The 15588-nt window shown below is 43.8% G+C and overlaps 1 protein-coding gene across 2 annotated transcripts in view; it reads right to left on the reverse strand.

Annotated features, from left to right (window-relative positions):
• The window catches only part of PTPRG (protein tyrosine phosphatase receptor type G), a 583893-nt gene that overhangs the window by 50598 nt on the left and 517707 nt on the right, over positions 1-15588 (reverse strand). For both annotated transcript variants that reach the window (XM_073569806.1, XM_073569808.1), the window contains one exon: positions 7027-7118. In XM_073569806.1, coding sequence (XP_073425907.1) covers positions 7027-7118 — 92 coding nt within the window. The remainder of the gene's footprint in view (positions 1-7026; positions 7119-15588) is intronic.

The following is a 15588-nucleotide window of genomic DNA, read 5'->3' on the forward strand; positions in this document are numbered from 1 at the left end:
ATAAAATATGATTATGGGAGCAGCCATCTTCCTGAGCTTCTATTAACAGAATTGAGAGAAGTTGTACAGCAGCCACAGGGAACGTATAATGCGAGTCTCCCCTATGCCAATTTGCCACTTTCCGCAAGGAGAAACGTTACCCCACTGACACCCATTCAGAGGGCTCTCAGCCTGAAAAAACAGTTCTCCTGCTTTGCACTGATGAGGAGCAAACGAAACACGTGTTTTCTGATTTTGCCTCTTAGCCCAAGTCATTTCACAGCACTCTTTTTAAAGGATCCATATTGACTTTTATGATTTCTACTTCCTTTAGGTGGCCGTAGCCAACAGCAGTCTGGAGACGACTTATTGAGTTTTTTTGTAGACTGTTGTACGCATGCTCTGTGGCATGTGTGGAAGTTGATTTTGCAAGGAAGGGGAGGAGGCAGGGCCGGACTGGCCATCTGGCAATTCTGGCAAATGCCAGAAGGGCCTGTCTGGTAGTGGGCTGACTTGTCTGCTATGTTGTTAACAGTATCTTTGTTTTCAAGACACCCACACTGTTAAGAGTTGTGACGGAGTACAAAGTCGCTGACTCCGTCACTTACCCCACCAGGCCAAGAGTATGATTAGAAATATTATTCTTGCAGTAAATCTTGCTTTCCTCCATCCAAGGTAATATTAGTAGTAATATATCCCATCTGGTGCTTGGGGACGGGGACAACATGGGCCTGTGTGATTTCAGATGCCAGGGCTGAATTTCAGCCCCAGTGCACACCTGGGAGGAGGTGAGCTGTGACATCTCCAATTGTTAATGATCCCATGTCCTCGATATACAAGGTCAACTACTAAAACTACAGAACAAGGAAGTATCTGCCGAATATTAGCCTCGGTGGCATTAAAAAATAATTGCAAAAGTTCAGCATGGATTTTTTTTTTTTAATATTAGAGTCAAAAATTGAAAAAAATACTAAACAATTCTCTATTTCAGTAGTTACTGTGCCATACGGTGTGTTCGTTTTAACGTGTTGATGATAGGTTTGTTTTTGTTGTGTATTATAAAACAATAAAAATGTTAAATAAGAAAAATATTGAAAAAAATAATGACTACAAAAAATAAAATAAGATTCCATTCAATCAATCGGTCCTTTTTGATAACACATACCCTTTATCAGGCACACATTTTTCACTTGGACGATAGTGATCAGCAGTGTGAATATGTGTCTTATGGCAAATCTTGGTTCCTATGGTTTCTTTAGGAATAGACGAGGCATCACATGAATATTCAATCATTGTGGTCAATATTAAAAAAAAAAAAAAAAAAAAAAAAAAAGTAAATTAAGCCAGACATCTCCTTTCTGCAGTCATTTTTGCTAGTATCTGACCTGAAAGTCCCCAATTATTGCATATTTATTAATAACCCATCGTCGAGAAACCTCTAACCCAACGCGTCTATTGCTTCCAATCCACAAATGTAGAAATCAAGAGAAGAAAATCTTTTTGAGGGAACCTTAATTATGTCTTAAGTCTGGGGGTTATTGAGGTCCAATTTAATGCTTTCAACTTCTAAAGTGGAATATGGAAACTGACTGATAAAGGAAATAATTAGGAGCGCACAGCTGCTGCACGAGCCAGGGGGAGCGTGTCCGATATATTATTCACGCAGCAGATGTGGCGCTATCCATCTACACCCAACAAAAGCATGGCGTGCTGTGCACAATACCGCTTGGGTGTACTAAATAAATACTGTCACATAGGTGCCATATTGTTTCATCAACTATGAATTCCAACCGCAGTGAGGAGATCAGTTACAGAAATATAGATTTACAGGAACGCTGCAAAATGTTCAGTTGTTGTGGTGGAATAATGTGGAATTGTATTACAGCATACACAGTGATAAAAGTAACAACCACAACCACAAAAAGAATAGAGAGGAAGATGGAGAAGAAGCTCAAGAAAAAGATGACAGAAGGAGGGAGGAGGAGGAGGGGAAGAGGATGGAGGGAAAAGGAGTATGGAGGGATGAGGAGAAGGAGGGAAGGGAGTAGGATGGTGGGAAAAGGAGGAGGAGGGAGGGAAAAGGAGTATGGAGGGATGAGAAGGAGAGTAGGAGGGAGGGTGGAGGAGGAAGGGAAAAGGATGGAGGGAAAAGGAAGATAGAGGGATGAGGAGAAGGAGAGTAGGAGGGAGGGTGGAGGAGGAAGAAGGGAAGAGGATGGAGGGAAAAGGATGATAGACCGATGAGGAGAAAGAGGGAGGGAGAGGAGTAGGATGGAGGGAGGGAGGAGGAAAAGGGAAGAGGATGGAGGGAGAAAGAGGAAAGAGGGATGAGGAGAAGGAGGGATGCGAGTAGGAGCGAGGGTAGTAGCAGGGAGGAGAAGGAAGAAGGGAAGAGGATGGAGGGAAAAGGAGGATAGAGGGATGAGGATAAGGAGGGAAGGGAATGGGATGGAGGGAGGAAGGAGGACGAAGGGAAGAGGATGAAGGGGAAAAGGAGAAGGTGGGAAGGGAGTAGGATGAGGGAGGGAGGAGGAAGAAGGGAAGAGGATGAAGGGAAAAGGAGGTTAGAGGGATGAGGAGAAGGAGGGAGGGAGATGAGTAGGATGGAGGGATAGGAGGAGAGTGGAAGGAGGGATAGGAGGAGAGGGGAAGGATGGAGGGAGGAGGATAGAGGGATGGAGGGAGGATGGAAGGAGGACACCAGGGAAGAGAATGGAGGGAGGGAGCAAAAGGGAAGGGAGAAGAAAAGGGGACAAGAAAGGAAAAGGAAAGAGAAAGGTAAATGGAAGAGAAAGGAGGAATAAAATAGAGGCTAAGTAAAAGGAAAAATTAGAAATGAGGGAAAAGGCGAAAGAAGAAAGTAGAATATAAATTATTTAAATGCTACTACCTCTAATTTTAATAATCATAAATTATATATTGCCTAGAATAGGCGACTTTTCCAAAATTTTACAAATCATCCTCTAATTTTAAAAAGTACAATACCTCTAACAACCACTAGAATGCCTGGGTGGTCAATGCTGAAATATTTATGTACAGTATGGTACAGTGTATTGAAATGAGTGCAAACAAATGTAGCGCCACTGACCGCTGAAGCCAGGCTCTACCAAATTTTATGGTTGCAATGAGTAACTATTCCTTCTGCTCATTGCTAGTACGAGTTTTACACATGAGATCTAATTATAAAACTAGGACAGAATTCAAATGACATTAATAACAGAAAGGGTACATCACAAACACAAGTAGTCATCACACCCAGGTCCCGGTGCGTAAGGGGGCCCACATAGCACTCTTCCACACAAGTCATCAACATTGAAAATGATCCATGGAAGGTGAGGTGGCGGTGGATGGAGGGCTCAAAGGTTTCAAGTTTCACCTTTAATTAATAGTGCATCTAAAACCTAAAACTAGAAATTTAGACAAATTTTGCCCTCATTTCCGTCCATTAAAATTCTAGTAATTGAGAAATCTCTTTCCTGGACTTCTTTGTAGACCTGTTTGCTAAGTGTAGCTCCAGTTGTGAACATTGCAACAGGTAGATGTAAGCGGGCATTCTGGTTGTTCTGCACAATGTGAACAAAACTGGATATTCTGCTGTCAAGTTGTAACTTATAGCAAGGACCAAATTTAGTGGAACTTGAGATAAACCTGGGTATATTGCACTACACTAATATGGACAGATTCCCTTTAAAATTGTGGATGTTTGGAATTAATTTGATTGGGGTAGTGCATCCCAGAAAACTGGTGCAGCACAAGGTAAGTTTTTTAGACAGAAATGGGAGGTTATTATAGAAGATGTTAAGTCTTAGAACACTAGCATTATATACAATGAATGCTCCCATTGTATTCTCAAAGCTTTATCACATACTGCACATATGCTGAGGATTCACGTACAACACTGTCTTGGCCTCTATAGATGACTTTGACACTGCACAAATTGTGGTCCTAATTAGAGTCAGCTCAAGTTCAAGGAAGTGCCGCTGACTATTTTGAATAATTAAATGGTGTCAAAAGCAGCTGTGAGATACAACGGCGGGGACCGCAGCTCATAAATAATTGAGGGGAAGGCGACACATGTGATCACCCTGATCACATCCCACTCCCTGGACAATGAGTGTTTGCCCTGAATACCATCATTACTGTTATTGCTGCTCAGTCAGCCAAATTACAGCAGCGGCATCGCCCAAATACCACTAGAGCTCAATTAGCAGGGTGCAGATTGTGGGGGCGACACTGTGCACAGTATTCAGGTACAGAGAAAATTGCACAGTCAGACTCGCTACATAATGGGGTAATGGAGGTAGGAGTCAAGGATCCAGCAGAAATGAGATCTGTGACCCATATAATGGAAGACCCTATTTCCAGGAAGCAATTGCAAATTTGGAACAGAAGATATCTTTCTCTTTATCCGTTCCTTCACCACATACTCTCTGTATCCAACCCTCCACCACATCCATCTGTTTAATGCATTTCTCTACATCCATTGCATTTCTCCCTCTGTATCTATATTCTGTATCTCTCCAAGTATCCATCTCTCCTCCGCATCCATCCCTCACTGCAGCTCTCTGTACCATCCCTCCACCATGCATCTCTCTCTGTATCCATCTTTCCACCGCATCTCTCACTCTGTATCCATCCCTCAACCGCATCTCTCACTCTCTATCCATCCCTCCACCGCATCTCTCTGTATCCATCCTTCCACCGCATCTCTCTCTTTGTATTCATCCCTCCACCGCATCTCTCTGTATCCATCCCTCCACCGCATCTCTCTGTATCCATCCCTCCACCGCATCTCTCTCTGTATCCATCCCTCCACCGCATCTCTCTCTGTATTCATCCCTCCACCGCATCTCTCTCTCTGTATCCATCCTTCCACCATATCTGTCTGTATCCATCCTTCCACCTCATCTCTCTCTCTCTGTATCCATCCCTCCACCGCATCTCTCTCTGTATCCATCCCTCCACCGCATCTCTCTCTCTGTATTCATACTTCCACCGCATCTCTCACTCTGTATCCATCCCTCCACCGCATCTCTCTATATCCATCCTTCCACCACATCTGTCTGTTTCCATCCCTCCACCGCATCTCTCTGTATCCATCCCTCCACCGCATCTCTCACTCTGTATCCATCCCTCCACCGCATCTCTCTATATCCATCCTTCCACCACATCTCTCTGTATTCATCCCTCCACCGCATCTCTCTGTATTCATCCCTCCACCGCATCTCTCTGTATTCATCCCTCCACCGCATCTCTCTGTATTCATCCCTCCACCGCATCTCTCTCTGTATTCATCCCTCCACCGCATCTCTCTGTATCCATCCCTCCACCGCATCTCTCTGTATCCATCCTTCCACCGCATCTCTCTCTTTGTATTCATCCCTCCACCGCATCTCTCTGTATCCATCCCTCCACCGCATCTCTCTGTATCCATCCCTCCACCGCATCTCTCTCTGTATCCATCCCTCCACCGCATCTCTCTCTGTATTCATCCCTCCACCGCATCTCTCTCTCTGTATCCATCCTTCCACCATATCTGTCTGTATCCATCCTTCCACCTCATCTCTCTCTCTCTGTATCCATCCCTCCACCGCATCTCTCTCTGTATCCATCCCTCCACCGCATCTCTCTCTCTGTATTCATACTTCCACCGCATCTCTCACTCTGTATCCATCCCTCCACCGCATCTCTCTATATCCATCCTTCCACCACATCTGTCTGTTTCCATCCCTCCACCGCATCTCTCTGTATCCATCCCTCCACCGCATCTCTCACTCTGTATCCATCCCTCCACCGCATCTCTCTATATCCATCCTTCCACCACATCTCTCTGTATTCATCCCTCCACCGCATCTCTCTGTATTCATCCCTCCACCGCATCTCTCTGTATTCATCCCTCCACCGCATCTCTCTCTGTATTCATCCCTCCACCGCATCTCTCTCTGTATCCATCCCTCCACCGCATCTCTCTGTATCCATCCCTCCACCGCATCTCTCTGTATCCATCCCTCCACCGCATCTCTCTGTATCCATCCCTCCACCGCATCTCTCTGTATCCATCCCTCCACCGCATCTCTCTGTATCCATCCCTCCACCGCATCTCTCTGTATCCATCCCTCCACCGCATCTCTCTCTCTATATCCAACCTTCCACCACATCTCTCTGTCTGTATCCATCCCTCCACCGTAGCTCTCTATATCCATCCTTCTACCGCATCTCCCTCTGTATCCATCTATCATTTTTTCTCATATTAAACCATGTGCATCAGGATCCCATCGGTCCATATACACCTTTCCTTCTGATTCTGTTTGAAGAAAAAGATATATTCTCAATACAATAAAAACAGACTATTCCTTCCATTGTAAAGAGAGAAAGGAAAAAGGGAAAATGGATGGAGCTTCCCAAGCTGTCCAGGATGGAGATAAATGTGGAGGGTACTGGTGAGGCACAACCATAAAGAGGAGAAGAAAGGAAGGAATCTGGCACAACCAACCGACGTTAAAATCCAGTTTATTCACAAGCCATTAAAAGTTTTTATATGGTTTCCTTGGATGTCTGTTTTAATGGGTTGTGCATAAACCGGATCTTCTTTGGTAAAAGTTAAAACAGAAAACTGCACATATATTTTCTTCCTCTATTTGTTATTTTCATCCATTTTTTTGGCAGTTCATTCCTGATGTGACTGGCCAGGCATTTGGCAATGGTCAGAGAATATGCATGAAAGGAGCATTTATCAAGCAGCACCATTCTTTGATTGTTAGGCTGAAGGATCTCTTGTGCCGCCGCCGGCCCCCGATGGCCCATGTGTGGGCCACATCTGCATTCAGCACCAGCCGTTTACCGCGGGACAATATATCTCACTTAACTGCAGCCAGAATGACTGCACGCATAAAGACAATTTATTGCAGCTCTTTTAATTGCGTGCAACATAAGGTAAATTGAGCCATAAAAAAAAGCCACGTATGTAATTACAGAAACATAATATTTGCATTTTAATTTTTAACATTCGGAATTCGAGATAAAAATTTATTTAAAGCACAAACGTACCTCAAATTCTTCGGAGAAGCCATGCTGGTTGTTAGAATAAAGCTCACTGATGTGTTTGACAAACTGCTTGACGGGAATAGCTTCCATGTCATCTGCGGGGGAGAGACAAGAAGAGGTCGCAAAACTAAACTCCAGGCTAATAACCAAATAAATATTTTATATATATATATATATATATATATATATATATATATATATATATATATATATATATATATATATATATATACACACATACACACACACATACATACATACTTACCTATGTTATCAACAAGATTAGAAAAACAGGACGCATTCTTCCATAAAGTGCCACGCTTTCCGTGGTTTGTGTCTGGTATTTCAAAGTAATGCCAAACTGCAATACTAGTGTCAACTGATGTAGCACTGTTTCAAAGTAAAGCAGCCATATTTCCATAGTACTATACAAGCCTTTAAGTGTACCCATGTTTAAGAGGGTTTTTTTTTTTTAATAAAAATCAGAAGCATTAATTATCCAGCGTGGTTTCCAACAGCTACAATGCTCCATTTTTCCAGAGCCCCTTAATTGGCCCCTGTCCTTTTACATAACTTGCTCTCTTTGGATAGGTAATATGATACAGAGACTATCTGCAAATCATTTCCTTTAAAGATTACGTTGTCTTAACCCTGAAAAATCATTCCAAGGTGCTGACCCGATGGGTGTCGCTTTCTTGCTGCCTGTTGTCAAGTGTAATCAGCCTCTACAAACTGAGACACCGAGACAAACTGAGATTACAAGTAGGGGTGAAACGTTGACTCGCCACAGTAAGTTAGGGCAGGCCTTCGACTCTCTACGGAAAGTTAGGGCAGGCCTTCGACTCTCTACGGAAAGTTAGGGCAGGCCTTCGACTCTCTACGGAAAGTTAGGGCAGGCCTTCGACTCTCTACGGAAAGTTAGGGCAGGCCTTCGACTCTCTACGGAAAGTTAGGGCAGGCCTTCGACTCTCTACGGAAAGTTAGGGCAGGCCTTCGACTCTCTACGGAAAGTTAGGGCAGGCCTTCGACTCTCTACGGAAAGTTAGGGCAGGCCTTCGACTCTCTACGGAAAGTTAGGGCAGGCCTTCGACTCTCTACGGAAAGTTAGGGCAGGCCTTCGACTCTCTACGGAAAGTTAGGGCAGGCCTTCGACTCTCTACGGAAAGTTAGGGCAGGCCTTCGACTCTCTACGGAAAGTTAGGGCAGGCCTTCGACTCTCTACGGAAAGTTAGGGCAGGCCTTCGACTCTCTACGGAAAGTTAGGGCAGGCCTTCGACTCTCTACGGAAAGTTAGGGCAGGCCTTCGACTCTCTACGGAAAGTTAGGGCAGGCCTTCGACTCTCTACGGAAAGTTAGGGCAGGCCTTCGACTCTCTACGGAAAGTTAGGGCAGGCCTTCGACTCTCTACGGAAAGTTAGGGCAGGCCTTCGACTCTCTACGGAAAGTTAGGGCAGGCCTTCGACTCTCTACGGAAAGTTAGGGCAGGCCTTCGACTCTCTACGGAAAGTTAGGGCAGGCCTTCGACTCTCTACGGAAAGTTAGGGCAGGCCTTCGACTCTCTACGGAAAGTTAGGGCAGGCCTTCGACTCTCTACGGAAAGTTAGGGCAGGCCTTCGACTCTCTACGGAAAGTTAGGGCAGGCCTTCGACTCTCTACGGAAAGTTAGGGCAGGCCTTCGACTCTCTACGGAAAGTTAGGGCAGGCCTTCGACTCTCTACGGAAAGTTAGGGCAGGCCTTCGACTCTCTACGGAAAGTTAGGGCAGGCCTTCGACTCTCTACGGAAAGTTAGGGCAGGCCTTCGACTCTCTACGGAAAGTTAGGGCAGGCCTTCGACTCTCTACGGAAAGTTAGGGCAGGCCTTCGACTCTCTACGGAAAGTTAGGGCAGGCCTTCGACTCTCTACGGAAAGTTAGGGCAGGCCTTCGACTCTCTACGGAAAGTTAGGGCAGGCCTTCGACTCTCTACGGAAAGTTAGGGCAGGCCTTCGACTCTCTACGGAAAGTTAGGGCAGGCCTTCGACTCTCTACGGAAAGTTAGGGCAGGCCTTCGACTCTCTACGGAAAGTTAGGGCAGGCCTTCGACTCTCTACGGAAAGTTAGGGCAGGCCTTCGACTCTCTACGGAAAGTTAGGGCAGGCCTTCGACTCTCTACGGAAAGTTAGGGCAGGCCTTCGACTCTCTACGGAAAGTTAGGGCAGGCCTTCGACTCTCTACGGAAAGTTAGGGCAGGCCTTCGACTCGCTACGGAAAGTTAGGGCAGGCCTTCGACTCTCTACGGAAAGTTAGGGCAGGCCTTCGACTCTCTACGGAAAGTTAGGGCAGGCCTTCGACTCTCTACGGAAAGTTAGGGCAGGCCTTCGACTCTCTACGGAAAGTTAGGGCAGGCCTTCGACTCTCTACGGAAAGTTAGGGCAGGCCTTCGACTCTCTACGGAAAGTTAGGGCAGGCCTTCGACTCTCTACGGAAAGTTAGGGCAGGCCTTCGACTCTCTACGGAAAGTTAGGGCAGGCCTTCGACTCTCTACGGAAAGTTAGGGCAGGCCTTCGACTCTCTACGGAAAGTTAGGGCAGGCCTTCGACTCTCTACGGAAAGTTAGGGCAGGCCTTCGACTCTCTACGGAAAGTTAGGGCAGGCCTTCGACTCTCTACGGAAAGTTAGGGCAGGCCTTCGACTCTCTACGGAAAGTTAGGGCAGGCCTTCGACTCTCTACGGAAAGTTAGGGCAGGCCTTCGACTCTCTACGGAAAGTTAGGGCAGGCCTTCGACTCTCTACGGAAAGTTAGGGCAGGCCTTCGACTCTCTACGGAAAGTTAGGGCAGGCCTTCGACTCTCTACGGAAAGTTAGGGCAGGCCTTCGACTCTACGGAAAGTTAGGGCAGGCCTTTGACTCTCTACGGAAAGTTAGGGCAGGCCTTTGACTCTCTGCGGAAAGTAAGGGCAGGTCTTTGACTCTCTACGGAAAGTGGGGGAGAGTCTTTGTCTCTTTGCTCTTGCTCTCCTGTCTGACTAGCTGCATACAGACATATCACAAATCTGCCATTTACTGTATTTCAGGGAAGGCTATTGGTTAAAAGATGTTGGGAAGCCAAGAGCAGAAAGTTCCAGCACATACAGTGCTGGCAGAATACCAATGAATAGGAATAGCCTACTAAAAAAAAAAAAAAGTAAAAAAAAAGGGAAATGGTTGATGGCAAGTTATAGAACATAAGAATTAGGACAATTTCAGATCTGGTGGCTGGTGAGACGGGAAGAAAACCATGCTTTTCTACAGGTTTTGTGTAAAAGGACAGGTACGCTTTAGGTTCTCCAACACCATCTTCATTTCTTGTTGTTGCCATTAGGGGTCAATATGTATGCAATTTCTATTGAAGCCAGAGTAGGAGTATATAAGAATATAGTATATAACGGTCTGGATCTGTGCACATGTTTTTCAGTGAGCTGGCTGTCTCCTTCTTACCACCAAGAGACCATATTGGGTATATTAGAAAAAAAAGCTCCAACTGCTTTACGCTCCTCTTTAACCTAAAAGATATTTTTTCTTAATGTATGTATTTTTGGTACAAAAAGTTTTTTTTTTTTTTTAAACATATCCTGCTTCACTGTATGTTAAATGCACAATGAGTTAAATGAGAATTTGTCAGTGAGCTCATTCCGATGGGAAAGCCTATTCCTTATCTTCTGTCTTCGGAGCGCCTTTCAGTTGATTTATGACCATATGCGCGTTGAGCTAAACTTTGCGTCACAAATCAGGTAAGAACTCAGAAAAAGGAAAATAACCGTTATTAACGCACCCATGAGATCAAACTCGCTGACGAATTCTCAGTTAACTCATCAGACCGCACAACATAAAAGCTAATAAACAAATATCCATCGTTTCAGTCTCACCAGCTAATCAATTGCACGCTGCTCAGTGATACATAAAAACCTTTAACGGGGCTTTAGGCAATTATTACAATTTTCTGAGGTTAATCCCACACTTGACATATGTTGTCAGCCGTACATTTCGGCGGGTATTTAGTATGATGTATGGAGACACTAAGCATTTTTAATATAAGAAACAAAACTAATTTCCGCTTGTACTATTAAGCCTATTCACAAGTCAATAATGTATCTGTTGTTTCTTCCCGATGGAGGCAATGTAACTGAGATGTATTAATTTAATGAACAATTAAAGATTTTCCCCCCCCTTTAAAAGCAAAGCTATCATCAGAAAACAACAAATTCTTTCAATCGGGTTTGTGTGTTATTTTTTTTCCATTTCTGGCAATGCTTATTTTTTAACACATATCACAAGGTGTATTAAAAAAAAAAAAATAGAAATCTTGCAATTTTCACAAAGGCCATTTGTGATTTTTAGAGACCAACTTTCTATTGTTTCAGGAAACAACACGTGTACATAGCCATAATGGTCGGAAATTCTGACCCCCATCTTTTATATTGAAGTGTCTAATGAGCAAATTGCAAAAGGTCATTGTGAAGGGAGGAGGAGCAGAGTCAGCTGTTGACATCTCCAGTTGTGGTTGATGTGCCCTGTCTTATCAGCGGTGTATAGAAGTGTTATCAGTCATTGTTCTCCTGCCTCTGATGATAATGAACCTGCTGTAAATTCTTCTTGAAAAAAAACCAAAAGTATAAGTAAAAAAAAAAGCCTGTGGACAGTGTGAAAAATGCAAGATTAATAATTTTGCTTTTTAAGATTATGATATGAAAAATATTGCCAACACTTTAAGAGTACATGTAACAGAATTACATATTAAAAACACACATATATATATATATATATATATCTCCCTTTAAAAAGGAGAGTAATGGTTATATCATCACCAGTTCCAACCGATGTAAATGGAATCCGTCAACAGGTTTTTTTTCACTGATGTGACATTTATTAGACTGTATAAATACAATGAGTGTTTTATCAGCAGGAGATTATCACTATCGGACTAGCTGCCCACATGCCTCCTGGTCCAACCACACTCCCACAGCTGATTAACAGCTTATACTGTCAATATACAATGTTCACAGAAAGCAGCCAATCAGGGCTTTGGGCGGGATTAGATTTCTCAGCTCTGCTACATCTAAAACAGAAAGCAGCCAATCAGGGCTTTGGGCGGAGATAGATTTCTCAGCTCTGCTACATCTGCTACATCTAAAAAGTCTGATTGTATCACAACTGCTTTGTCCAGTAAACTAAGTGATACATCACAGGAATCAGGGTCTCTTTCTTCACATTATGCTGCTCTCAGATAAGGTAGCAAAAACCTGGCGTCAGAATAATCCCTTTAAAGTGAAGTTTATACACACATGCCTATTGTGGTTCCATTCAACCCAGTTTTAAGGACAACCTTGGAACGTGTATAGAGTTGTAACGTTTCTAGGTGTCATATGAAGACGTCTTCTGAAGATGATGAGGTCTTACACGGGTCACATGTGGTGCGATACACATTGACACAAACTGAGCCCCTCGTGAGGCATAGTCATCCTTGGTAGACCCAGAGAGAAGACTGAGAACGTTAGGCTGGAAAAACACATGAAGACTGATGGATTAGGCAATGAGCGACGGTGGCAGAACTGGTGAGGGATGAGGTTGTCCTTGTTTTTAACCCTTTTCTGGCCCTCGAACGAATCCATCCAAATCGGGGCTGGCTGGATACATTCTAATCAAATCATGAAAAATTAGGATTCTGAAGAATCTGAAAATGTCCATGAAATTATTGACAAATCCGATTGAAAATTGAATTGATCATCTTTACTAGTAGTTAATTGCTAAGGAATCTTAAGGCTCTCAGATGCATGAAGGTCGGCTAAAAGCTCTGATCATCAAATGTGTAGAAGGGCCTTCACACCATGTTCCCCTAGATGGATAATTTCGGTGGAGAGAATAAATGGGTATCCTGGCTTTACATTTGGTCACATAGGGAATTTGTTGCAGATTGGTAAAGTGGGTTTTGCAGGACAAAAGTAATTGGGTCAAGCAAATCCTGGGGCAGGTATTGAAGCGTGCCACTTGCACTTTGGCTTCCAGCGTCGAAAAAAGGAACAAGATAATGGCAACTAGTTAAATATTTATCTGGATGAGATCACAATCCGTTTTCATTATCACAGAGGTAAATGGATTGAAAAACTAATTTAAATTAATTATAAAAATTGATTGAGGAAAGAAATAACACGTAAATGAGCACTTACATTTTTTTTGTCGGCAAGCGAGGGTAGGAATTAGAAAAAAGGTCTACTGCAATAATGAATAAGGATAGGCTCCTTCTGCAGCTTCAAGAGGAGGAAGAACTGATCTAATTGGGAGCGCAGAACTATTTTTTATGTATTTCTCCATTTTGAATAAAGATAAGATAAAAGTCATACTTGTTAACTAGCCGTACAGGTTGGACAGCTACAAAAAAAAAAAAAACATGGGAGAAAACCCTCCAAGACTTCCAGTAGTGCTGACAAAAACCTTCGGAAACCTCCTGACTTCCTGGGTGTGACAACAAGATATTTCGTCAAACATAACACCCACACATGAAGGAGATGGGAAATAGGGCTTTGAAAGGGGCACAGCCACACTATCTTCCAGAAGAATCATCAAATGAGAAGAGAAGATTAATAGACAGTGTCAAGTCTTGAGCCCAGCAGCTCGTGCATAAAGCGGCAGCTCTTCAGCTCGCTGGACAGTTACTTGCTAGCCCAGATACTAGTACCTGTGTTGTTCCTGATTGTTCAATCAGGAGATCACAGGGTGGACACAAACTACTTAAACCTGGTATTGAACTTCCTTCCAAGATTATTGTGCTCCCAGTCTTTAGTCAAGTTTCTTTCTACCTGATGCTCATCCTCAAGATTATACTGCTGCAATCATGTACCGACCTCTGGCTATTCCTGACTACACAAACTGCTTATCCTCCCAACTATACTGCTGCTCTTGTGTACCGACCTCTGGCTATTCCTGACTATGCAACCTGCTGATGCTTTAACTATACTGCTGCTCTTGTGTACCGACCTCTGGCTATTCCTGACTACGCAACCTGCTGATGCTTTAACTATACTGTTGCTCTTGTGTACCGACCTCTGGCTATTCCTGACTACACAACCTGCTGATGCTTTAACTATACTGTTGCTCTTGTGTACTGACCTCTGGCTATTCCTGACTATGCAACCTGCTGATGCTTTAACTATACTGCTGCTCCTGTGTACTGACCTCTGGCTATTCCTGACTATGCAACCTGCTGATGCTTTAACTATACTGCTGCTCTTGTGTACCGACCTCTGGCTATTCCTGACTAGGCAACCTGCTGATGCTTTAACTATACTGCTGCTCTTGTGTACCGACCTCTGGCTATTCCTGACTAGGCAACCTGCTGATGCTTTAACTATACTGCTGCACTTGTGTACCGACCTCTGGCTATTCCTGACTACGCAACCTGCTGTTCCTTTAACTATACTGTTGCTCTTGTGTACTGACCTCTGGCTATTCCTGACTATGCAACCTGCAGATGCTTTAACTATACTGCTGCTCTTGTGTACTGACCTCTGGCTATTCCTGACTACGCAACCTGCTGATGCTTTAAGTATACTGCTGCTCCTGTGTACTGACCTCTGGCTATTCCTGACTATGCAACCTGCTGATGCTTTAACTATACTGCTGCTCTTGTGTACCAACCTCTGGCTATTCCTGACTACGCAACCTGCTGATCCTTTAACTATACTGCTGCTCCTGTGTGTCGACTTCTGGTGATTCCTGACGACGCAACCTGCTGATCCTTTAACTATACTGCTGCTCCTGTGTGCCGACTTCTGGTTATTCCTGACGACGCAACCTGCCGATGCAGCCCCTAGTGGTGGCAATACCACTACTCCAACTAAGGTCAGTTCATAACAGGGAGACTCTCTAGCTAGCCCATCTGTCACCTATGTGCAATACTTGCTGCATCTGCAGCTCTCAACGCAAATGTCAGATCAGGTGGTAGAGCATCCCTGAAAGTTCACTTTAGGAAAGTAACTTTTTGCAATTTTGTTTGTGAAACTTTTTAATTTAGTATTTCTTTAAAAATAATGTATATAGAGAAAAGGTAAAAATTGAGCAAGACAATGTGATACATTTATGAAGGGGCGTAACTGTAGAAGGAGCAGTTGCTCTTCTCACTGGTTCCTGAAGGACAATACTGCTACATAAGATGGCACTTGATAGAGAAGGTCAAATTGCAGATTTTGCACTAATGACTAATTTGTTCCTAGTTTCCCCCTTGAAACTTTCTGAAAACTTTTAATAAAGTCAAACTTTTTGACGTAGAAGCAGACGACTTGGCAATTCTGGCACCAGAATAGCAAAACTAAAATGTTTTGAGAATATTTTGTGCTGTCTGGAAATAGAGGCACGATGTTAAGGTCGTGTAAAAAGTCCTTTTACTCAGTGATGGGAAACATATTGGAACCAGAGAAAATTGGATTGGGTTTTATTTTCTGCTTTTCTAATGGCTTCTAGGGTCCGGCTTTCAATCAGCGTTACAATCTGTTCCATTTAACTATGGAAGGAAATACTGGAGTGGGTGCAATAGTGAGAAGGAAAGACAGAACA

The sequence above is a fragment of the Dendrobates tinctorius genome, unplaced genomic scaffold (assembly GCF_039654945.1).
Source record: "Dendrobates tinctorius isolate UK_male_01 unplaced genomic scaffold, ASM3965494v1 ptg000027l, whole genome shotgun sequence".
NCBI lineage: Eukaryota > Metazoa > Chordata > Amphibia > Anura > Dendrobatidae > Dendrobates > Dendrobates tinctorius.